At 33.6% G+C, this 26,535-nt stretch overlaps 1 protein-coding gene across 3 annotated transcripts in view; it reads right to left on the reverse strand.

Moving 5' to 3' along the window:
* HOMER1 (homer scaffold protein 1) overlaps nucleotides 1-26,535 on the reverse strand; it is a 125,753-nt gene that overhangs the window by 43,098 nt on the left and 56,120 nt on the right. For all 3 annotated transcript variants that reach the window (XM_082378363.1, XM_082378365.1, XM_082378364.1), the window contains exon 5: nucleotides 19,691-19,830. In XM_082378363.1, coding sequence (XP_082234489.1) covers nucleotides 19,691-19,830 — 140 coding nt within the window. The remainder of the gene's footprint in view (nucleotides 1-19,690; nucleotides 19,831-26,535) is intronic.

Raw genomic sequence — 26,535 nt, forward strand, 5'->3', positions numbered from 1 at the left:
ACACAATGAAATATTATTCAGCCACCAGAAAGAAGTACATCCTGCCAGTTGCAGCAACATTGGATGGACCTTAAGGGCATTTATGCTAAGTGAAATAAGTCAGACAGAGAAAGACAAATACTATATGCCAGCAGTCCCCAACCTTTTTGGTACCAGGGACCAGTTTCGTGGATGACAATTTTTCCACGGAAGGCGGGTGGAGGGCGGTGGTGGTTCAGGCGGTGATGTGAGCCATGGTTCAGGCGGAAACGCAAGCGATGGGGAGTGATGGGGAGCAGCAGATGAAGCTTTGCTCGCTCACCCGCCCACCGCTCACCTCCTGCTGTGCGGCCCGGCTCCTAACAGGCCGCAGACTAGCAGTGGTCCAAGGCCCGGGGGTTGGGGACCCCTGCTATATTCTATCACTTACATATGGAATCTAAAAAAGCCAAACGCAAGAAACAGAGACCGCAATGGCAGTTACCAGGGGATGGGGTTGGGGAAAAGGAATCGAGATGTTGGTCAAAGAGTGCAAACTTCCAGGTATTAGACGCATAAGTTCTGGGGATCTAATGTACAGCAAAGTGATTACAGTTAATAATCCTGTATTATATACTTGAAAGTTGCTAAGTGTAGATCTTAAATGTTCTCACCACAAAAAAAAGAAATGGTAATTATGTAACCTGACACAGGTGTTAGCTAACACAATCATCTGCAATATATAAATGCACCAAGTCAACACATTATACACCTTAAACTTATACAATGTTATACAGCAATTATATCTCAAGCTGGAAAAAAAAATACTTAGGAGAAACTCTATGCAAATATAGATCTGGAAAGCTAGCTTCCATGCTGAGTTTTTTCAAGAATTATATTAAAATGACATGACTTGTGGCAGCTAACTTCATAGGCAACTTAAAAATGTTAATCTTTTGAGAGTATAAATACTCTTGCAGATTCATTTTTGTAAAACTGAACAGAGAAGTTCAAGAAGGAAGACAAGTCTATTTTAGATTCCATTTACTGATACCACTTAACACTAAATAGATGTATATATTTTTCTCATCCTCAAAGGAATTTCTACCCTAATTGTAGAAAAAAAATTCTAATACATAAGGAACAATTACTCAGTCACTTGAGTCAACAAATGTTTTTTGCACACCTACTATGTGTCAAGCACTCTACCAGGCAATGTGAATTTAAGGATAAATAATCATGGCTATTGTTCTCAAATGGTTTACAAGCTCGTGGAGTAGAAACACCTTTATCTTTTCCTATTTCCTTGCTCTCAGAGCTGCAGAGTGAAAAAACCCTCTCTTTTCTTCCATCCCAGTTTTTCTCTACAGATTCCTTCCATTGTCACTACCAAGACCTCAGATAAGGGCACTGAACACCCAAGGGCTTCAAGGCGGAGGCAGGCACCCCTCCCTCTGCCTGCAGTGCTCCTCCCCCAGTCTTCTAGGTGGTTTCTATTCTCTGGAAGGATGACTGATAAGTGACCCCTCAAGGAGGCCTCCTCTTCTGATCTAGACAGACTACTACCTGCCCTCGCCCTCTCCCTTTGATCTCCTCTTACACGATACTTTTCATAACAGTAATTATACAGTCATTTATTGCTTTTTCTTGCTCCCCCCACTTAAGTTTAAACACCATGAGAACAGAGATGTTTGCCTTGTGCACTGAGGTATTCACAGTACCTGGCACTCAAATATGTCAAAAAGAGTATAAAGGGAAGCATGAGGTCAGAGAGTGTTGAAGTAGCTATGAAGACAGCTGGGGCTCTTTGGGGCTTGCAGAGCACTCCATGAATCACTACCTCTGCATCATCATCATCACCAGCAAATATATGTTCTATTGCCTCACAAAGCTCCTTGAGGGCAATCTTAGTCCCTTTGTCCTGGCACACAGACACGCTCAATAAATGATTTTGAACGAATGAGTATTAAAAAGGACCTATATGTGGATAACTTCCAGAAACAGCTGGTCATGTTTATTTTGACCACACTTTTGCATGTGGCTCATGGTAATTTTTACATATATAATGGGTTAGCTAAATGATTTCTAATCCATGTGATTATATATGTGTGTATATATATATATATATATATATACACATATAAAAACACTCCACAAAGATAACTGTTCTTTCCAGGTGCTCCTCACCTCTGGACACATCTTTAGAATCACTGGTTTATAGTAGAGCTACTTTTAACCTCTTTACCTTCAAATAAAATTTAGAATCTAATTTTGAACTATTCAGGGCCTATGACCATATTTTGCAGAATACCTTTGAAGCTATTTGCAAGTTTCAACTTGCTGCTCCTAAGAAATGACCTTTGCTGTGAGACCCTCTCTAGATGCTATTAAGTTGCCATACCCTTACATGCAAATCTGAGAACTCTTAGGACAAGTGTTCCAAATGTTTGTTCATGCCATGATGGTTTTGGAAACATAAAGGTGAGCTCTAAGCAGTATTAAAACCATTAGCCAGCTACTTAGTAAACACCCAGATTGTATTCTTAACTATATTACTAGATCAATAGACTAAAGAGCAAAGAAAGCGTATAATGTGTAAGTTTACTATGACACTAATATAAATTACCTAAATCTAAGATTCCCTAATGATTTTCCTTTGCTTGCAGCTATATAATCAAGAATACTATGACTATACACATATACAAGCACACACGATAAACTATTAAAATATTTGTCAATGTAAATAACTCTAAAATCAATATGACCATGCTGACTTAACCAAAATAAATAATACATTCTCAAATGAATTAAATGCCTACAGACCTACCACTTACTGGTGAATTTCAACCACATATTTAAAAACTATTGTGCCAAACAACAAATGAATTTTGTTAATTATCTTTTTCAACTTTGGTCTCCACATGGGCTTAAAATTTCTTCAGGATAAACTGGAAAAAGACTGGGGCAGAGAAGCAGAGGGTTAGAGACAAATTCTAATTCTGATATCTATAGATTTTAGAAAAATTCCCTAACCTCCTTACACCTCAGATTTTTTTTTTCCTGGAAAATGAAGAAATTGTATCTGTTCTTCTTCTCATGAGACAATTATAAAATAAAATGAGTAGAGATAAAACTATAAAAAAAGTAAAATGTGTATGTATATACTCATCTAAGGCCCTTTAATAAATAGACTTCCATACACACCATACCACCTAACCTTTGGAAGCACTAAGGATAGTGCACATAGCCTAGCATTCAGAGTTCTGAACTGAAATAAACTGACTATTACAAGGTGAAAATGGATAAGTAATAATAACCTGTTGTATAGCACAGGGGAACTCTTCTCAATACTCTGTAATGACCTATATGGGAAAAGAATCTAAAAAAGACTGGATATATGTATATGTATAACTGATTCACTTTGCTGTACAGCAGAAACTAACACAACATTGTAAATTGACTATACTCCAATAAAAATTTAAAAACAAACAAACAAACACAAGATGATCTCTTGAGGAAGAAAATAAAGGAAGAAGAAACACAAAGATGATTTTTCCCTCAATTGGTATCACTGAACTTCAGTGAATTAAAAGCAAGGACTATTCTCCCCTTGCCTTTTTGGGCATAATGCTTTCTACAAATTAGTTTAGAAGTTGTATTAAACTGTGAGGTATGATTCACAGATGAGACATCAAACAACACTATTTGAAGTGTTAAATGCCTACACTATTATTTCCAGCTGTAGCAATATATTACTTATTAAATTTTTACATCTTACTTTCTCAAAGGACAGCATATCCGACCTCACCATTTTCCATTGGTTAATACCATGTTTCAAAGTGAGCCACTACATAAAGCAAGTTTCTTTCAGTTTGCTGTTTATGATTTGATACTGCTAAAAATCCATTCCCAAGTATAGAAGATTTACTTGTCATTATGGGTTTCAATCTATAAGTCTAGTTATTAGGTAGTATTTAGTGCAGAAATTCATCCCATTATAATAATCCAATCCAGGACATTACAATACTATGCTATCTCCTGTGCTAGTGCTCTAATTTTAAATGAAAATTATTATTATTGAAAAGTAATAACTGATGGATCACACATTTTGAATCCAGTGTCATCTGGAAGGAATTTAAATAATTTTAATTATGTGTGCACATAATGCAAAAGCATAAGACTTCTTTTTCCTAATGTTCTATTTAAAGACAGAGATGGCTAATTTGACTTATGTAGTATAATTTTTTATGTAGCAAGTAACATATCAAAGTTCTTAATGATTATAAACTCAGTACTAAATCTCACGCCCAGCCACAGAACACTGCAAGAGGATATCTTATTTCCTGGATTAAAGGCAGGATCACTTCAAGATAATCAAGAGAAAGTACCTTATAAATCATTACTCACCCCCACCCCTCCGCTTTTACTTAATAGATAAGGAAACCAGCTCAAGTAATTTGATTAAGTAATTTGCCTGAAAGAATAGTACTGGTGGCATAGCCAGAAGAACCCAAGTTCACCTTTTTATTTTTGAGAGGTATATGATGGTAAGAACATGTTTTATTTTTAGAGACCAACAAAATAATCACAAAACCATTATATTATTCACATTTCCTCCCAGGAAATTATTCTCTCTAGAATTATGTCAGGCTCAGGATGTATTTTATAAACTGTTCCCATAATAAAATGGACACTCATATAAGATAGCCCTTCTAAGTTTTAAACATCAGAAAAAGAATACTGTTAAGGTAATGACTAATATGGTTATATTTCTTCATTATTTCTGAAGCACATGTTCACCAACTTTAATATTTGCTTTCTATGATAGATTGGTTAGAAGAACACACATACTATATTAGATGCTATCATATTTGAGGGGAAAAGAAAGCACTCTACTTTTTTTAATCAAAAAATAACTTCTCAGTGTTTTTGATGTTAAAAAAAATCAGTATGGGCAAGAGAAACCAGGTTCAGAATTATTCTTAAAGGAGTTCATTTTTATTAATGCTTATACATAAAGTTTATGAATAATTTCATAATTATCCTCAAACTAGCTGTTTACACAGTGTTTTTCTCATTATTATGAGGTTAGAATTTCCAAAATATTATTCTCCCTGCAGTATGCAAACATATCAGCATTAAACTGGATAAAGAGGAATACACTATGAACCAGTGTATTTGATTCATATCGGTAGTTGATATGAACATATGCATAAAATGCTTAAAGGAGGGCAAATTATAAAATGTTGAAAAGAGGGATAAACCAAGTTAGCCAAAGAAAGGCCCCTCAACAGTCACCTCCCTATACAAGTTAAAGAAACTAATAATTTAAACAACATGAGTGAGTGAATTTTGTGGTATATACGACAGTAGGGAGCAGTAGGATCTCTGGTAAAATGAAGCATACAAAGTTCATCTAAAGCCATTCAATTTTTTTAAAGTGAGGCATTCAAAAAATATGGTATTCTGGTTTCAAATGCTTTCTTGATACTAACACACTTAACCCAGGACTATGTCCATTCCCATTTTTAAAGCATACAGAATAAATTATAAAACACACATTTAAATAATATGGCAATTTAGAAAAGATTTTCTAAATTATTTGTTTACAAATGCCAGATTATAAGGCTGACTCCAAAGATTCACTTTGAATTGATTTGTCTTTTGATACTATACACAGTGAAAACAAAGCAGCAGAAAGTAGACATTTGATAGCAATTTAAAAACCTCACTCTGGGAGTCATTATCTGATAATTCACACACTATATCTAAGTTTGATTTGCAAAATCGGGCTGGTTGATTTATGTGGAAGAGAATATGTTATACAATTACTTTCTAAAATATGTTATGAAAATGAAATTGTATAAATGAAATCAAATTCTGCAGGCTAATAAGTTTTTTCTATGCATGAATTTTAGCTAATATTTAAACATTTTTCCTTTACTTAATAAGGCAAATTTCCTTTATAACCCTTTTTGCTGTGATGTGAAGCAAGTGCTTATCAAATCTCTATTCCTATATTAATCCTATTTTTAATGAAAATGTTACTAAAATTTCACCTCTATCTAATTAATAACACAGAGTTTTACTCAAAACCCAAATTCTGGGCACCTCTCTATAACTTTTTCCCTTAAATTATATCTATTTCATTGTATTTTTCATTTTCTATTCATTAGAAATTGATGAATTGGGTTACCTTTCATCTCTCTAAGACATATGAGTAATTAAATCTCAACTAAATAAAAGGGGAAACCAGACACTTTTACTTTAGCTTTTCTTTAATTATAATTGTATAAAAGCTCTTCGTTGAAAAAAAAATCAATGCAACATTTCATTCAGTTAAATTATTTACAAGGATGCTCAGTGATAAATCAAATACAACTTTATTATCTTACTTCCATTTTAACATACCTAATATCCATTTATAACTATAGGAAAGCACTTGTAAATTTTAAAATAAATCTTATGATTGTAGAAACTACCAACAAAGAGACAGTCAAGAGTTATAAATTCTACACTTTTCTTAGAAACATTTAAAACTTGCCTCACAACATCCCTGTGAGGTGGGGAGTTAAGTGTTGTCATGTGACGACAAAAGAAATGGACCAAGAAATGAGTATCAGATTACATGTAGGAAAATAACTACATTAAACTCTTAATAGAAACAGCATCTATGAACCATTTCTACTCTGAAGTCCAGGAAAATTAGGTTGCTTTTTTTTTTCACTATCTTTATCAGGAATAATAGCTATTTTGATTTTTAAGAAACAGAAAATTTTCTCCATCAAGGGCTTTTAAGACTTCTGAAAATTAAGTGGAGCAAGTATAATAGCATTTTGCCAAAGGAACGAAACACAAGATGCCATGCCAAGTCATTTTTTTTTTTCTGCTACTCAGAGGTATCTTAAATGCTATCTAGGCATAGTGAGGAACTGATACATTTCAGTATCTTCCTTATAGGTACTAATTCTTTTGGCTCTTCAAAGTTAAATCTGTGATGACTGGGTCTTTTTAAAGTGTCATGTTTCTTCCATGCCAGTTATTCTCTCTCGTCAGGGTCTATTTGCATCTTTTCAATTAGGATAAACTGCAGATCCTCTTCTTCCATGGAAATGGTGACTCCACTACGTTCCAAAACTAGAGGTGGTCACAGAAGTCATCTACCAAGGAAAACTGGTTGTTTCCACAGTAGGAAAAAAATCCAAATTGGAGGACTGATCTTTTCTGACTTTCAAAAAAAAACCCTATCCAGCAGGTATAAGGATGTAAGGAAGTAAGGAGTCCAGCTTTTCCATAAAAAGAAAAAACGTTCAAACAGAAATTTTTCTTAAAGTGGGAAGCGGGGGAAAGGGAAATGAGTTCATTTAGGTATGTAATTTTTCTTCTTTATTGTTTCTGCCCAAGATACCTATTTCTCTCCAAAAAACCAAAATGTGATATATGTCTAGTACTAGTTAAGGGCTTGACACCTAGTAGGTCCCGTGGATTGTGAGACCTGTAGGATAAAGTACATCTCCTTTGCTATGGAAACTAAGACTTTCTGACAATATGTAATAATGACAGAATGGCTTAGCTACACCTTTTAAAAGAAGTTGAAAAGGTATGGCTACTATACAATAGCAGTGTTTGTGCACTCAGATAATACCCAATGATGTGTTTCTTCCTGTAATTTAACAAATTACTAATATTCATTCTCTATATCTCTAGAGAAAAAAAAAATCTATTATTTCATAGAGCCAGAGAGGCTTCAGGTCGTCTCTTTAATAATAAGTTAGCTTGTGAGTAAAGCATACCCTAAAATGATCCAATTACAAAAAACTATTAACCCAAAGGATCATATATACTTTCTAAAGTCACTTTTGCTAACATGCTTTTCCATAAACCTCATGTTATAGATGCCAAAGCAGCTATGAAGGAAATCTCTCTATATAACTGTGTCTAAGGTTTCATATTAAGTATCATGGAGAAATTTTATTGTTAAAATTTTTAAATTAATAAAAAAAAACTTTGGTTCCCCTGGTAAATGACACTAAAAAAATCTGACTAAATTTACCTAGCGACTTAATTTTCTACTTTGTATGCAATGGCAGGCTTTAAAATGTCCTGCGGCATGATTATAACATGCTTATGTTGCTTAAAGGTTAATGTACAACTATGCTGAAAACTCTTTTAGACTATATGCATCCAGAAACACAACTCCTTCATGGTAAACTAGGTAGAACACTATTGGCATAAAACAAGTACTGATCACGTAACTGATGATTTAAAATAATCATCAGCTAACATTTCTATAATGCTATAAGGAAAAAATGCAGGATTAGTCTTTTCAAGAGTAATATTTACACTAGAAATCAGAGTTATTTGCAATGAATAACTTAATATGTGTATTTCTATTCATATTTAATAAGGACATGCTTTATATTTATTGAAATAATGCTATGATTTATCCAGTTATCATTTTAAAAAGACTATTTACATTCTTTCTCTTCTTAAAAAAAGGGGCATTTTAATCAGTTTTCTCTTAATTAAAAAATATGAAGAAAAAAGTCAACTATATCACTTACAAAATCAGATAAGAAGTGAATGTACCACCATTCCCACTGTCTATAAAAGCTGCTTCACATATTCTGCAGATGAAAAGCTAGAAAACTGGAAGGTTTCATATTTTTAGATAGGAAAACTGAAGCCTAGTGATGAGCTTTTAAAAATTAATGACAGTTTTATAAAGAAAATTCTTCCCCTCAAATCGAGTTCTTTTTTTTTCCTTTAAACTATCAAAAATGGTACAAATGAACCTATTTACAAAACAGATACTGAGTCACAGATGTAGAAAACAAACTTATGGTTACCAAGGGGGGAAGTGGGGGAGGGATAAATTGGGAGACTGGGATGGACATATACACATTACTGTATATAAAATAGATAACTAATAAGAACCTACTGTATGGCACAGGGAACTCTATTCATTACTCTGTAATGACCTATATGGGAATGGAATCTAAAAAAGATTGGATATATGTATATGTATAACTGACTCACTTTGCTGTACAGCAGAAACTAACACAACATTGTAAATCAACTATACTCCAATAAAAAAATTAATTTTAAAAAATTACCTTTTAAGAACAATTCCATGTAAGGAAAGCATATGGCTACATTTGTCAAAGCATAGTTTCCTAAAGCTACCAATTGAGGGGAGGTAATCATTAACCAATCAGAATAAATATTAATGGAAAAAACACTAAAAAACTAGGAATATAGGGGAACTTCCTCAACATCATAAGGAGCATCTACGAAAAGCCACAACTAATAGCATACCTAACGATGAAAGACTGAAAGCTTTCCTCCTAAGATCAGGAACAAGAAGGAGATGTCCACTCTTGTCACTTCTATTCAGCATTGTACTGAAGGTTTTAGACAGGGCAATTAGTCAAGAAAATGAAATCAAAGACATCAAGAATGGAAAGGAAGAAGTAAAATTATCTCTATTTGCAGATGACATGATTTTGTATATAGAAAATCTTAAGGAAGCTACGAAAAAACTATTGCCTAATGAGTTTAGCAAGTTTATAGGCCACAATATCACTATACAAAATCAACTGTATTTCTAGATACAGCATGACAATTAGAAAATAAGATTAAGAAACAATTCCACTAATAACAGCATCAAAAAGAATGCTTAGGAATAAATTTAACAAAAGAAGTGCAAAACTTATACTCTGAAAACTAAACAACACCGTTGAAAGAAATTGAAGAGCTAAGTGGGAAAACATCACATGTTCATGAATTGACAGACTTAACATTATTAAGATGGCCATCCAAATTTTTCTACAGATTCAATGGAGTTCCTATCAGAATCCCAACTGATTTCTTTACAGAAATTGACAAGCTGATCCAAAAATCACATGGAAATCCTAGGGACTCGGAACAGTCAGAATAATCTTAAATCTTAAAAAAGGAAGGATAAAACTGGAGAACTCACATCCCCAATTTCAAAACTTACTACAAAGCTACAATAATGAAGAATGGCATGAGGATAGATCAGTGGGATAGACCTGAGAGTTCAGATATAAACATTTATGGTCAACTGATTTTTGACAAGGATGCCAAGAGAACTCAATAGGAAAAGAACAGTCTTTTCAACAAATGATGCTGGGATAACTGGATATCCACATGCAAAAGAATAAAGTTGGGTCTCTATCCTACATGATATACAAAAATACTCAAAATTGGCCAGATCTAAACATAAGAGCTAAAATAACAGAACTCTCAAGGAAAACAGGTGTAAATCTTTGTGCCCATGGATTAGGCAATGGTTTCTTAGATATGACACCAAAAGCACAAGCAACAAAAGAAAAATGGGACTTAATTAAAATTAACAGCTTTTGTGTTGCAAAGAACACCATCAAGAAAGTGAAAAAGACAACCCACAGAATTGGAGAAAATACCTGCAAATCATTTATCCGATAAGGAGTTAACATCTAGAATATATAAGTAATTACAACTCAACAACAAAGAGACAAACAACCCAATTAAAAATGGTCAAAGGATTTGAGTAGCCACTTCTCCAAAGAAGATATGCAAGTGCACAATAAGTAAATGAAAAGATGGTCAACATTAGCCATCAAGGAAATACAAATCAAAACCACAATGAGATACCACATCACACCTATGAAGATGGCTATAATAAAAAAGAGATAATAATGTGTTGATGATGATGTGGAGAAACTGGAACACTTATATACCACTGGTGGGAATTTAAAATGGTGCAGCTGCTTTGCAAAACAGTCTGACAGTTGCTCCTAAAGGTTAACCATAGAATTACCATATGACCTAGCAATTCCACTACTAGGTATATACGTGGAGAACTGAAAACATATGTCCGCACAAAAACTCGTACACAAATGCTCACAGCAGCATTATTCATAACAATGGTGGAACTTCCAGAAAGTGGAAACAATCCAAATGTTTATCAACTGATGAGTGGGTTAATAGAATATTATTCAGTAATAAAAGGAAATGAAGTATTGACACATTCTACAACATGGATAAAACTTGAAAACACATCCTAAGTAAAAGAAACTAGTCGTAAAAGACCACATATTATGTGATTCCATTTATACATAATGTCCAAAACAGACAAATCTACAGAGACAGAAAGTAGATTAGTGGTTGCCTAGGACTGGGGGAGGCAGGAAGTGTGTGAAGCGAAATAGGGAAGTGACTGCTAATGGGTACAGGCTTTGGGGGGAGGTAATGAAAGTGTTCTAAAATTGACTGTGGTGATGGTTGCAGAAACTCTGTTGTACAATTTTGGTTGTACCAAATATCACTGAATTATACACTTTAAACAGGTGAATTGTCTAGTATGTGAATCGTATCTCAATAAAACTGTTATTAACAATATTAATGGGAATATTAATAGCTAAGTAGACCCCATTAGAATTAAAAAGGTAAACTAATTATTCTTTATATCAGTATTTTTTTTAGCCCTGCCTAGTATATGGTATGTTTTTGATGCTAATGATCAAGTTGCACCAATTTATTTACCCCTTTCTGTCATCTCAGTAACAGTAAGAGCATATACATTTTTTTTTATGCAACACATTTATTCCTTATCTCTTACATGCCTAAATTACTAGAAACAATATGGGCTACCAAGAAATACTGGTACCAATATAACCAATGTAATTCTAATATTGTACCAATACAACTCAACAAGGCTTAGCCGGAAGCTAAGACTCTAGCAGGGGAATTTGGCAAGTGGTGCTAAATATGCGTTCAACAATGATTAAAAACTGAGACGTCGAGTATCGGAAAGGTCATACAGAAAACAAACCCTCTTGGAGTTTAGTAGAAGGAGAGCTGCCACAACCCGGATGGACCCTAATGACCACTGACTCTGGAGTCCTTTCTGGTTTTATCTAGCCATCAGCAAATAGTGATGCTGAATACCTCTTCCCTGGACTTGCTTCCATTTCTGTAAAATGAAGTAGTAGCTGGACAATTAATAGTGGAGGTTCCTTCTATCTCCAAAGTTCTAATATCAACATCTAGACTTCAATTTAGCCCAGAGTCAAAAAGATTAACTATTTTGTCTACAATGAATATACGGCTAATCTAAACTGTTAAAGGAAAATGGTAAACTGATAAACAAATAAAAGTAAAATTTACACGTATTTCAATGGTTTAGTTGTATTCACATTTTACATACTCTACAAGGAAGATAGTCCCTGGAACAAGACTACTTTCAATATGTTTCAGTGAATTACTTGTCAGCTTATTTCCTTGTGAAATGTGTTATCCCACAAAGCAAGAGTTGGTCTCCATCTTTACTTTTGCCAAATGTACATAGTATAATTCTCAATTTAAAAAAATCTGTAGTCCCTAAATTCACTTCTTTGAGTCAAATAGTAAGTACTTGTGCTGAACTTTATAAGAGATGATATTTTTAAAAACACAGTTTGCTTCTAACTGGTTTTAAAAACACAGAATATAAATACTGCCTAATTTCACAGAAAATACATCATTGAATTACTCTGCACTGCTTTTGAAATAAGAAAAATTATTCTCAAGAAAGGGATGAAAAATGATTCTATTACATTGAAAATGCACATTTTAGTATCTTTCACATTATTAGGTACTTAATAACACTGTTTATTAATAACACTATCTTTAACATTTCTTTACACAAACTACAAAATTTTGAAGAAAATTAGACTAAGTCAGTTAAACTCAAGTCTTAAGTTTGACAAGAGTGACTGCTTTTCAAAGAATATAACTAGTTTTATATTTTAACTTCAAGGTCTTATGAAATTGTAGGTGTAACTTTAGCTGACTGAAGCACCGTACCAAGGGCATTCAGAGCATATACTCAATTTCTGTGAGGGAAATTGTTTCCTTCGTATGTTTAATGGATGTCTACTGTACTAAGCACCAGTGATACAAATGAATAAAGCACAATCCTTGTTCCAGGAGAGACTGAAAAGCTAATGTTAACCTGTATATGTCGGTTTAGAGGCAAAAGGGATTTAATAGAGTCGACATAATTCAGTCTGAGGACATGGAAGAGAGCTTACTGGAGGAGACGATGCTGGACCTTATGAGGATATACCAGGGTTCACCAGTTGGTGATCAAGTTAGAGGCAGAGGTGGGGTGCAAGGAAGTATGGAGTGTGTGTGTGTGTGTGTGTGTGTGTGTGTGTGTATGCAGCCACTCTAAAGAGAAGGGAGAACGTTGCAAAAACAAGGGAGCAAAGACTTGCAGGTGAGCAATAGCATGGTTGCTTGGTTGTAAGTAGTTACAAGCAAATGCAAGTAACTACTACAGAATCACAAAGTGATGAGGCTGGGGAAGCCTCATCTGATGACCATGGATTGGTCTACATACATAATGCCACGGAAATATTTTAAGGAGAAAAGTGACATGGTCAGATTTTTGTGTCTGAGATTAGTAATAACACCTATCAGAGTAATATGTCACCAAAGAGCAAATATCCAGGATTCCAAATCTGCAAATCATATCCTCCCAAATACCACCAGCAAGAATTTAATAAGGCATCATGACAACGGATATTACTAGCTGGGAATTTGCTTAAAATCCTTACCTTGGGCTAAACCATATGAAAATCACAAAGATTTCTCTTGAAAGTCTAAGCTAGAAACCAGATGGGTCATCTAATCCTCATCTCTCTGTTTGGCCTTATTTTTAAAAAACTTTAGTATCTTTAGATGAACCGTGTACATTCCACCTTACCACAGACCTCACAATTCCATACCGTCATATACATCACAAACTTCACACATTTATGTGACTTGCTTGGCCTCTGCCTACATTCACTACTTCATCTTGTCCCTTACTATTCTAGTAAGAGGAAAGATAGAAAGCCAAATCCAAAGGAAGAGTATTTTTCCCTAAGTCCTAGAGCAGAACTGTTATCACACACCTCCCTTCCAACGGAAGCCCCACTATGGTCTTCTAAGAACAGAAATGGAAGGAAAAAAGAATTTTTAGAAGCCCTCCACGGGAAAAAGGTCATAACTAACCTAAGATCAATCTGTTCCACTGTGAATGATCACACCTCTAACTTCAAGCCCATCATCCTGAGAATAGAAACTAACAATCACTAGGGATGGACTGGTGAAAATTCTTCCCATTAATTACAATGGTAAGGCAGAGAAGAAGAAGGGGAAGGGACCGATCCCTATTGAAGGTGGGTTAGTAATGTCCTTATCTCATACGAATAGTATTTTTCTTCTTGCAAATAATCCATATTAAGTGATAATTCCCAACAAAATGCATTAGCAAATTTTTATATTTTCTTCAAAATCTTTTAGAAGACATTAAAATAGAATAAAAATTAGTTCTTAAAAATTTAAGATAGGAAATTTAAGTATACATACGTAAAAACCTAATAAACAGTCTTAGTCACTAAACTGTATTTTTTTATTGTGTCTTATTCAAAAATATATGAATTGCTTCTTAGTTCCCAGAAAATGCAGACCTATATATACTGCCAAATTACCACAGCACCTCTTACAAAATGCTATCTGTTCACAGTTATGCTACAGGAAATTCTGACATCTCCAAATTGTTGAGTTGTGATCTCTCACAAATTGTCTTGGTCTTCAAATTAATTTTTAAAAACTAATTCTAATTTTGAGCTTCGATGGTAGAGGAATAACAATATTCAAGTCAATTGTAACTAATAATAAGGGGAATCCTACAAGTTAAATTTTTCATCTGTAATTTTATCAATGATAAGGCACTTCTTGTGAAATCAACCCCCAGCTTTATACTCAGTTTTATTCAAACAAGAGTTATCCACAGAAATTATTTCTCTTTTACTTCATAACTATAATCTTAGAAGTTTTGCTTACTATCCATAAAAAAGAGAGACAAATGGCACAGCTGTGGAGAATATAGTACCCCAGAGCTCTTAACAGTCATTCAGTTTTTTCCTGTTTGTATCATCTTCAAAGCACGTACAAAATATATTTGATTCAAGATAAAATACTGCTTGTTTTTTTAACATAAAACTAAAGTGGTATGTATATTTTCCAATGAAATTTAGTTTTTGAGATTACAAAAATCCTTAATCACAGTTTTAAAGTAGTAGCTTTTGGAAACTCTGAAAATAAATGAAGAAATGACTCTATTAAATACAAATGGAATAAACCCGCCCAGATTATGGTAAAATTGTAGTTATACTGATCTAAAGCAAAATCAACATACTAAGGAGTGATGATTCTACACATATCCTTTAATGAATATCTGTTGGAAACACACAAAGTGGCAGAAAAAAAATCTCTTTAACAGAATAGAAGATACATGCAGAACCCCCAAAATGCATAAATTCTAGCAGCACCATGAGAATACATTATCTAAACATTAGAAGAATTTAAATATAATTGGTGCTCAAAACAGCCTATTTTCCATTAAGATAATCAAACTTTTAAAAATTTATCAGTACAAAAATAGCTTCACGAACTACTGCTTGTATACACATATCTGCTTTCAACTCTCAAAAATAGGATAACAGCAGCTACTTATCAATATATCACTATATATCTGAGGATCATAAATTCACAATGAACAAAATAAAAAGTTTCAGTTTTCAGTATTATATTTCAGTATTACATTCTAACAGCACTGGGAAACTATAAAATTAACTATTTCCAAGAGAATTTTAGATAGTTTTAAATCTTTTAAAAAAATCCTGGAATTTATTAAGAAATAACAAGTAAATTCCAGACAGCTGATGCTATGAAGCAAATCCCTCCTGGAATGAGAGCACAAAACTTTCCTCCATATATATATAAATACTATCAAGCATATAGTAGTTATTTTATTTAGTATACAGATGACCCTTGAATAATGCAGGGAGTTAGGGGTGCCTACCCTCCGTGCAGACAAAAAGCCATGCATAACTTTACAGGTAGTCCTCTGTATCCGTGGTTCCACATCCACGGATTCAACCAACTGCGGATTCTGTAATACTGTAATATTTACTATCGAAAGAAATCCACTCTTGAGTGGACCCTCGCAGTTCAAACCTGTGTTGTTCAAGGGTCAACCATATAGCTAATCTAAGACTACAGTCTCAAAGGATGCCCTGAACACTTCAGTGGGTCAGAGTGTACACCTGTTCAGTCCCAAAAGGAGATTATCATTTAGGTTAAAAAAATATTTTTTAAGAAAAAATAGCAATTTAGATAAAAGTTATTACCATTTCCCCAAAGAAATTTGTAAACATTTTCATCCTCATAATCTTCCTATTTTACACACCTGTAGACTTTTAAAAGCATTTAAATAAATATACTAAAAAAAGTGTTAATTTATCTAAACTTATTCAATGAGAATGTTTTTGCATAGTTTATAACAAGGACACAACACAGTACTATATAGCACTTGACTAAGCATTGAGCAGCCCATACATTTTAAAATTTAGTTCAGCAGTGTAATTTTTAAAAAAACAAAGAAAAGAGTAAATAAAGGTAACTCTATAATGCCAGTGAGTTAGATGGAATATAAAAAGTTGTACCAGCTTAGTAAATAAGTTTTTTAAAAGTTCAAAAGTAATTTTAAAAAAGTATTTGTGGATGAAATTATATGTCTGGAATTTGCTCTAAAAATAATACAAAAGTGGAAGAGTGGGTAGGATTAGAAACGAAACAAGCCTGGCCATTTTTTCCTAAATGTTGAAGCTGGGAGACGTGTTCATGGGAGTTCACTATAGTATTATCTCTTTCAAATATACTTGAAAATTTGTGTTAGTTTAAAGACTAACAAAAAAATCTTGCTTTTCTCTTTAAAGTTAAGTAATACTTTTTAAAAAATAAATAAAGTTTACAGAGAGTAAATAAACTATAAACACATTACTAAATTTTCAGGACCAAATGAAAATCAGGGTTTTCTTTTGGTATGTTAATTAATGAATTAATAAGATTTAGGTATAAAATTTAAATTTTAAGAAGAGCACAAGCTGGCTTGCTAAGTAGCTATTACTACAATCAACTCAATCAACTTGACTGACTAGATCATTGTTCCCTATATCCTTCCATCTTTGAAAGAAAAAACAAAAACCACACAGATATTCTAGTGATTTTGCTCCTAATTTAGCAATAAAATGGTATCAACCAGAACAGAGGAATGTTGGCAAAGTATCTTTTTTCCTATTCATTCTTTTCTGTTGAAATAAGTGCTAAGGAAGAAAGACAAAAATAAATAGTATAAGTAAGCCTTAAAAACATAGATTTTAAATGTTCTCTGCTATGGGAAAAAAGGATAGTGTATCAACTTTAAACATTTGTGAGTTTCAGATTTGAATAGAAATTATTTTAATATTCTTTGTGTCTCTCATTAATGAAACACTGATCTTATTTCTATATAGTTCTCCCAAAATAGAAACAGTTATTAACTTCCTGACACAACAATGTGCTTGTTTTGGGGATTAGACTAAAATGCACTATTAACTAACTGGCAGTACATAGTAGGGTCAAAAGAGCTGAGCTGTAGTTCTAAAGCTGTTACTAATGAACTGTATGACCTAGGACAAATCACCTAACTTCTGGGATGTGTCAAAGGCCCATGCTTTCAAACTTTGACGTTTTACCCTATAATCCAGCCCACACTTAAATATGTATGTTACTGAAACACAATTTCATCTCTTAATGTGGGTTTTATCCTGGTGTTTCTTATTTCATTTTATATTTCATTTTTTCAGAATGCCATGAATAACCTAAGTTGATTTCAAACCACTGCAGTTTGAAAAATCCTAGATTACACCATCTCTGAGGTCCCCTCTGTTATTTTGAGGTTCTAACATTAGCTGTAAAATACTCAATTTTCTATCTCAGGTAGAAATCTTAATTTCAATCAAGTAACTAGGCGAATATTCATTGATACTGATTGATGTAAAAACAAGTTCAGAGAATAAGTCTTCTAAAATCCTATGCTAAAGTGTTTTTTAAATAATAAGAAAACTGTAAGATTATATAATGCCTTTAACGTAATTAAAAGCTTAAATTGACCTGTTAAATTTCATTTTCAGAAGTCAAATATCTCCTTGGCTAATTATATATTCCAGTAGTCAAAGAAGGTGTACCTTCACATCAAAGAAAGTAAACTCCTATTTGACTCCCCAAAACAGAGAAAATCAATAGATGACCAATCACAATTAATAACTCCAAACACTAAGGATTAGCAAAATAATAAACACTCAGAAAATTTTAGGTGCATAAAGTAAACTAGAAACAGCTTTTACAAATGATAAATATAAAAGTTCTTATTTCATAATGCTACAGTATCCAATGCACATGTCTCATTTAAGTGTCAGCCAAAGAAATCAAGGTTATAATTATGTTCAGTATAGTTACATCTATTTATTAATTGGACGTGTTAAATATAATAGGAAAGAAATTTTTGCTTCCCTCAACACAAATATTTTTAAAACTGCATATGAATCACATTGCTCTTTAGTAGTAATTGCGTATTTTAAAAACCAGTATGGTTTACAAATCAATGTAAACATATAGTCTTCAGATTGGAAGAACCAAAAATGTTCACGTGTTCAGTCATTTTTTAGCTATAGAAAAGAGAACACACTTATACTGCAATAGTTAAAGCATTACCTCTATGAAAATTCTAAAATATGCCTAACTCTTTTATGCAAAATTATTAGCATTTTTAGGAACAAATTAGAATAGCCTCATAGTCAAAGAGTTTTTCCCCATTCATTCCTAGAAAAATCTTAACAAATTCCTTCTTCTTCCTCAGCCTGACTATGAGGTCCCTCAATGTTAGTCTCTAATAAGTTTCGTCCTGTGCCCCTAATATTCAACCAATACAATCAAAATTAAAATTCTCATGAAAAAGAGAGTTTAGAATATTTCACTTCACAATTCTTCTGAATATGCTAAAGAATTTGATCTTTTTGAACTGGTCCAAAGAGATGCACAACAAAGGAAAACTTTTTTCTGAATTTTAATTAAAATTATCTAGGTCAAAAGTTTCCAAAGAAGGATAAAAATTAACTTTAAGACAATGACTGAGAGGTATTTTTTTACATTTACAGTTTCATAGACCTCCTTACATCCTAAAAATACCACAATATGGCCAATAATTAATGTAACTGGTTTTGAACATATTTAGGATAAATTGCATCTTTTAAAGTATCAAATTCTTTAAAATTCAGAAGCATGTGAAGATTTATCTCCTGTTAGGTGGTGTGCAAAAATGAACCTGACATTAACATTAACAGGTCCATACTGGAAGTTACACCAATAACTTGTCTTCTTCTTTGAAATAATACAGTGAGATCACCTCTAAGACCGGCAAAGCTTAATTTCAGAATAGGAAACCTATTTTTAAAAAAAAATTTTTATAACCCTCAAGAACATACATGAAAATGGAAACCAGGTTAACAAAGAGGGCCTTTTAGGGGCTGGGTTAAGAAATAAGTAGAAGAGATTTGCAATAATATGTTGTTTCACTGAAAAACAATTTGTACTATAATTAGCTCAGTAGCCCTTTTTCTACAAAGATAATGGAAATGTCCACTCCAGTCCATCTAGGCAACTATAAATTATTAAAACTTTTCTGAGGTTAACAATTAAAAAAAAAAGTCTGACCTGGAATTTCACTCAGGGTTGTAACTTCGCAAGATTTATCTGAAACCAAGTAAGTTTCTACACATTTTACTTAATCATGATGGTTGAATTGAATCTGTACCTATGTGAAAATGGCAATGCATTCTGAGTCGGTTCAGGCCTTGGCTCTGAGTTCTGGGTCACATCAGGTGTTCTTTCATCATCTGTCCCATTGATACTTTCTGGTGTTAAAGGAGACTGAAGATCCCCTCCTGCTGATTCCTTTAAAAAAAAAAAAAAGGGAGTGGGGATAAAAAAGTGTTACACTTTTGTTAAAATACACAAGATCATCTAAAAGTTAAAACTGACTCTGATGTATGCTTACTTATGAAATATAGTTATATTTCAATTGAAATTGGAGTCAAAGACGTAAAAATGAAATTTGAAGGAGAAAAAATTTTAAAGCAAAGCAACGCACAAGAAAACTAACTGAAACAATACAATTAAAAAATGTAAACATAACCAATTTAGAAATGTAGTTTCAAAGAACTGAAAAACTTTTAGGTTATATAAGCAATTAATTGGTTAAAATAAGATATTCAAATAATTACTTGAGAAGAAAAAAGATGGGACAAAAATGCAAGAAGATTTTATTTTTTATTTGGGAGGGTAGGAAGAGAAAGGGAACGAAATCTTCAACAAGTCAATTTTTTTGATCTGCCATAGCTTTCAATTCCAAGAGTCATTTAGAAAAGTAACTGGAAATATTTCTATAACACATTATATATAATGTATTTCAGCTTTTCTTGCCTGCTACTCATAAGGAAATTATTTCTCTTTGCAATATTTCCTGTCTTATTTCTATCAAGGTAAATTTAGTTTATCCCACTGGAAAATAGATGGGATTTAAAACAAAGGTCACTCTGACACCTACTCTTATGACTGCCATCATCAGATTATCTAAATTTGATATTAGAAGGCAGAATGAGGAGTCATTTGATAACCCTAGTAACCAGGGGACATCCTAGCACCAGATTGTTAAAGAGCAGCTTGACAGACCCCTTGCAATCTCTGACCAATAAAACGTCACAATAAAACATCAGTGTCCAATAGGGGAGTAGTTGGGGATGGTCATAATTTGTCAACTTGAAAGAATATAAGATTTCCTCAATTAAAAATAAGAAGAATATGTGTAATATAGGAAAATGCTTATAACTAGAAAAAAGAGGACAATATAAGGAGATATCTAGATTATGCTAATTTATATACTTTACATAAAAATTATTGCACATGAAGAAACACTAGAAAGAAATATGGAAAATATTGATATTAATGTGGTGAGACCAACTTTCTTTTCTGGGGCTTCTGGTTTTATATTGCTGTATGTGTTTTATTTTACATTTAAATATTTTAACTAATAGTACCATAGTGCTATAAATTATACAAGCTATCAAAGATCAAAAGACTACTTTCTTGATTCCACATCCTCCCTTAACTATTTTTCAATTATTAATGGGACCTCTAGTTTGACCTTTAATTTCATTCTTTTAAAATCTTTACTCTGAATCTACTGTTTCTATTAACTGATAGTCAGTGTATGAATAGTTTGTAGTATACTGTGAAAACATGAAATTTTGTTTTACAACAAAGTCAAATCCTACTGAGGGAATAGTATCCAAAATGACTATCTCTAGATCAATTATGGACCATGTCAATTAGCCTGAAAAAGTTTAAGCAGCCAGTAAGAGACCATGAGGTATTCATATTTGGTTTCAATAAATCAGGAAAATTTTTCTCCAAGAAAGGCCAAACTAAAATAATAAAGATTGACTGTCCAATCAACTAAACAGTAAGTTGGCCAAGACCTAATTCAGTGGAAGTGATAACAGAAAAAATTACCTTGTTAACCTGAAAGGGCATAACCAGTGTTAGCAACTAAGGATTTGTTAGATTTGGTTGATAAGAGTGTGAGGGCCAAAAGTCGATTAGGATTACAAGAAAGAGTCAGAGGAGGAGTAGTGTGATTTCTGGTTCTTATTACCTTCTGGGGTGAAATAAGAAAGATTATGAGGCATGGGTGTTGGGGAGGCTATAACTGTTGATGCTACTGAAGTAGACACTTCTCAGAGACAAGCTAAGAAGGAGAGAAGGAAGAAAGGGACAGAGGTTGCAACAATTCCAGCATCTCAACAGGGCAAGCTTTTCTTCTGAAAGCTCGAATATTAGCTATATTTAACAAAAGGCATATTGAAATTACCCTAGACACTATACCTAAAATGAAAACAAAAGCCCAAAGCATGTTTCATTTTTAAGGATGTTTAAAAAAAATTAACATTTGCTCAAGAGAACAAGAAATAGTTCCAACAGTACATAAGGGAAATGAAACTCCTTTGCCTTCCAACTACTCCAACTAGGTAGCCGCACAGGCAGCCAAAAGTGTTGTGTGAAACCTTCTAGAAATTTTACATATGCTAAAAATAGCACTGTGAAACTTGTTTTATTTAACATGTTCCAAGCATCTAGTTGTTTTTTAGTTTAAATTTTGTGTAATTTCCTCAACATTCCACTTTAGTTATTCCTTAAAAACCCTAACTTTCATAAAACCTACATTTTACATCTTTAAATCAAACATTAAAATAAAAAGCATGGAGGTATATCTGTTAGACTACGAACTTTTGAGAAAGTAGGATAATTCCTCTTTAGAAAGAGATTCCTAAACTAATATGGCTAGCCACTTCTATGGTAAATGTTTAAGGAAAAAATTATCAAATAATATATTCTTTGATCACAGTTGATAAAAAAAATAAAAAGTGCAAAATATAAAAACTGAGATTTAATCAACTTCTATCACCTCTCCATCCTTATTTTGAGAAAATAAAACTCACATCTCACTGTTTCTGGGAAATTTCCCTCACACCCCACACCAAAATAAATAATCTGAAAAAGAAAAATAACAGTCAGATTGAAAAAAAAGTTTGCATATTAAAATGTGAGAGTAGCAAGGAAGCCAAAACTAACACATGTGACCACACTATAAAAAAGGAACCTGAGCAACGACGTAAGACTCAGAAAGTGCTTAAGAATTCTCTCTACTCATTTATGAAGTGGCAAGAAAGCCTTCCCCCGCAAAAAGCAAAAAGCTCCAGAAATATCTTGAATCACACGGAAAAGAAATGATGTTGGCCCTCACTCCAGGCCAGGCCTTCAGGGTGGTGTCACCAGCCTACTCTCAGGTGTATGTGCCATAGAAGGAGGATGGGGTGTCAAGGGTTAGCTCTACTTAAAGAAAAAAAAACTCAGGAAATTGCAGACGATCAATTACTGGTATGATTTATGTAAGAAAGATTAATAATCAAAGAAAAGCCTTCAGCTTTAAATCAAAATACTGGTGAACAAATGAAACATAATATTATTGAATGTTAATTTATAAATGTAAAAGAATCTTTTTTTAAAAAAAAGTCTTTAACTGACTTTTTAGATTAACTCATCAACTACTGGTTTTGATTCCAACAGATAAGAGGGCTTACGCTGTACAACCTCCTATCCTCCCAACCTGTCCCACTCCCTTTCCACCTGCTCTTCAACCTCATCAAGTCTTACATCCTCTTGGCCCTCTGCTATTATGCTAGTTGTCAGGCTCAACCTGGCTTTATTTCTCTCCATACCCAGCCTGCAATAGAAAGTCAATCACCTTAATTATATTCTCAGTAGCATCATCCCAACTTCCGGGCTTCCTTACCTTCCACAACACCCGTCTTGCCAATTTCTAATTCATATCATCATTCCCTATTCTCATGTGCCCAAGCTACCAAATGCTATGGGAGAAAATACGTTAAATATGCTGGTTAGTGTCATGAAAATAATTTTGAGCTCTGACTTCAATTATGCTCTTGAAGTGCTGAGTATTCTTTAATTTTACTTATTCCCACTTGACTCTTTTTCTTTAACTAACAGCAGTCTCAAACCTCTGTTCAAGCTTTCTCTTCCTTCAGTTGTCCTTCCTCTCAGAGAATGATCTAACTCTTCCTTCACAGAAAAAATGGAAATAAACTGGCATAGACTTCCTCGATCTCCCACCTATCTGCATCTAAATCTGTTTTTATCCTTCCCTCTTGTCTCAAATCAAGTAGCTAATTTGTTTCCACCCTTCCCTCTCACATTACCCTCTTCTGCACAATGCTCCATCAATGATCCTTTCCTTCTCGTCTCTTTCTCCTTATCTAACTCCTTCCTTCCATTTAAGAACACATTCCAGTCACTCCCACACATACATTCCAGAAAAAAAATTCTTAGCTCCATATCCTCCTGAGATTATCACGCTAACCCTTTTTCTCCTCATACAAGAGAACAAAATATTTGTTACCTTATTCTTATTACTAAGCATTTTGGCCTCAAGAATAACCTAAAGTCACTATCTATCTCCTTTCATTCTAGAAAGTGCTTCACATTGCCCTTCCTTCACCAACAGTCCCTGTATTTACAAGTGGACTCCACTGTGTTAGGTTTAAAGTCCTCTTAAAGTCTCAACCTAGTGGAACTCTGCTCCCTGCACTGCCAAGTCATTGTCTCCAACTTAAAATGCTCTTCTCTTGACTTCTGTGCTAACATTCTCTGCTGGTTCATTTCCTACTTCTGTGTCTTTCCCTATATCTCCCTCAAATTCCTTAAGTGACCATCTTTTTTTTGTTTAACTTAATTAATTTATTTTTATTTTTGGCTGTGTTGGGTCTTTGTTGGTGCACGCGGGCTTTCTCTAGTTGCGGGGAATGGGTGCTATTCTTCATTGTGGTGCACAGTCTTCTCATTGCAGTGGCTTCTCTTGTTGCGGAGCACGGGCTCTAGGCACATGGGCTTCAGTAGTTGTGGTGCACGGGCTTAGTTGCTCCACGGCATGTGGTATCCTCCCGGACCAGGGCTTGAACCCGTGTCCCCTGCATTGGCAAGCGGATTCTTAACCACTGTGCCACCAGGGAAGTCCCTTTAAGTGACAATCTTTAAGTGACAATTTTTGACCCTTTTCTCTCCTGTCTTTCCATCCTATTTTTTTCTGGATGATATCATTCTCACCTACAGCTTTAACTATTACTCATTTGTTGATGATTCTTGAGACTTAGTTCCAATTCTGAATTTCTAACTACACACTATTCACCTGTATGTCCAATAGGATTGAAATTCATTCTCTGAAGTAGATATTCTCCTTTGAAGTTCATGTTACAAACCAAGAATTGAAGTTTCAGAAACATCTAACTTAATATCTTACTTTACCATTCTCTCTTGCCTTCACTATTTCCTCAATTCTTACATTTCCTCCAAGTTCAGTCAAGTTCACCATTATGTCTATTCCCTCCCTCTCTATTCTCACTGCCAATACCTAGCAGGTAAACCCAATAGAGAAACAGATAAATACTCCATTGGGACAAGTAACAGGATTAATGACACATATCTCCACTGCCCTTACTTTGGAGAGCAAAAAAAAAATACCCAGGGAACTCTAGCGAAACTTTCCTGAAGTTGTAAAAGTTGTTCTCGTGGTATTTGGTTCAGTAAAACCACACTTGTCATATGATACTAAGAAGGCATCATATTAATGTATAGGCATTCACTAATTCTAATGGTATATTTGTGGGCTAGATATATAAATAATATAGTTTACGATAGTAACAGTTGGCTAATGCAGACCACTTTTCAAAAAATCCATTTATAGCAGGAAAATCTAAAACATTCGAGATTTACTGCACTTGAAATGTCCTTAGAAATGATATAGTTCAAACCTCTGACCTTACAGATTCAAGAACCACGGCCAAAGAGATCAACTGACTTTCATAGGATCAAATAGCTAGTCACAGAGAGCCTAATAATCACTTACAATAAACCAGTGCCATTGGGTAAATATAATTTATCGTTAAAATGAACATTTTTAAAATTATGGTATTTATAACAAAGCTAAATAAACTTTATTTTTCTTTGAATACACACACTCACACACACATATAATCCGTTTTTTCTATAAAGTGAACTCTAAAAAATCTTGAGGAAGAGGTTTAGACATACTAAATATAAATCAAGATAGCTACTACAATATGTTTAATGCTATACAACCTGATACCTTAAATGGAAAAAAAGCCCATGACTTTTGTTTGGTTACAAACAAGTGATGGAGTAAATAGATTTTACTCAATTTAAAAGTCTTAGTCAACTGACAGCTAAAAATAATTTTTTTTCTAAACTCCAATGAAGAAAAATGTGGATTATATGATCATATAGCCCCTTTTTCTTCAATGCATATTCTGAGGAAAGTGCCTAACAAGTTAACTGAAATACAGTATTTTTAAAACTGTGAACTATGTAAGAAATTTCAAGTTTAAAGTCAATCATCTCTCTTGATTTTATATCAAGTTGACTGTTTAAAATATTCCCATGGAAACATGAGAACATAAGATCTCCAACAGAGGAAAAGTTCTAAATTAATGTCTGTTATTTAAAGAGAGATGTAAAAGAAACTGACAACTAATATGTGATTCAAAGTATTCCTAGAGATGTTACCTTGATGAAGACAACATGAAGATTATCTGATATGACCACATATTTATATCAAGTATACAACCTTAGCTCAAGAGTCTAAGAGGGAATTGGCCAACTTTGTTCTAAATGCCAGACTCCTTTCATCACAAGCCTTTAGGGAGATGGAATGGTTTGTCTACAGCACTATTTCTCAAAGTCTGATTCCCCAAGCCATCAGCATCTCTTGGAAACCTGTTAGAAATGCAAATTCTCAGGTCCCATCTCAGCCCTTCTAAATCAGAAATGCTAAGGTTGGGACTCAGCAATTTGTGTTTTAACATGTCTTCCAGGGGCTTCTGATATAGACTTTATTCAATTAAGGCATCTGTATTTTTCTAAATAACTATGTCAAGGCTTTACATCATCATCTTCACCATTACAGCCACATTGGAAACTCAGCTGTTAACATTTATTAAGCCTTTACTA

Source organism: Balaenoptera borealis, assembly GCF_965194805.1.
Source record: "Balaenoptera borealis genome assembly, chromosome: 2".
In the NCBI taxonomy this organism is placed as follows: Eukaryota; Metazoa; Chordata; class Mammalia; order Artiodactyla; family Balaenopteridae; genus Balaenoptera; species Balaenoptera borealis.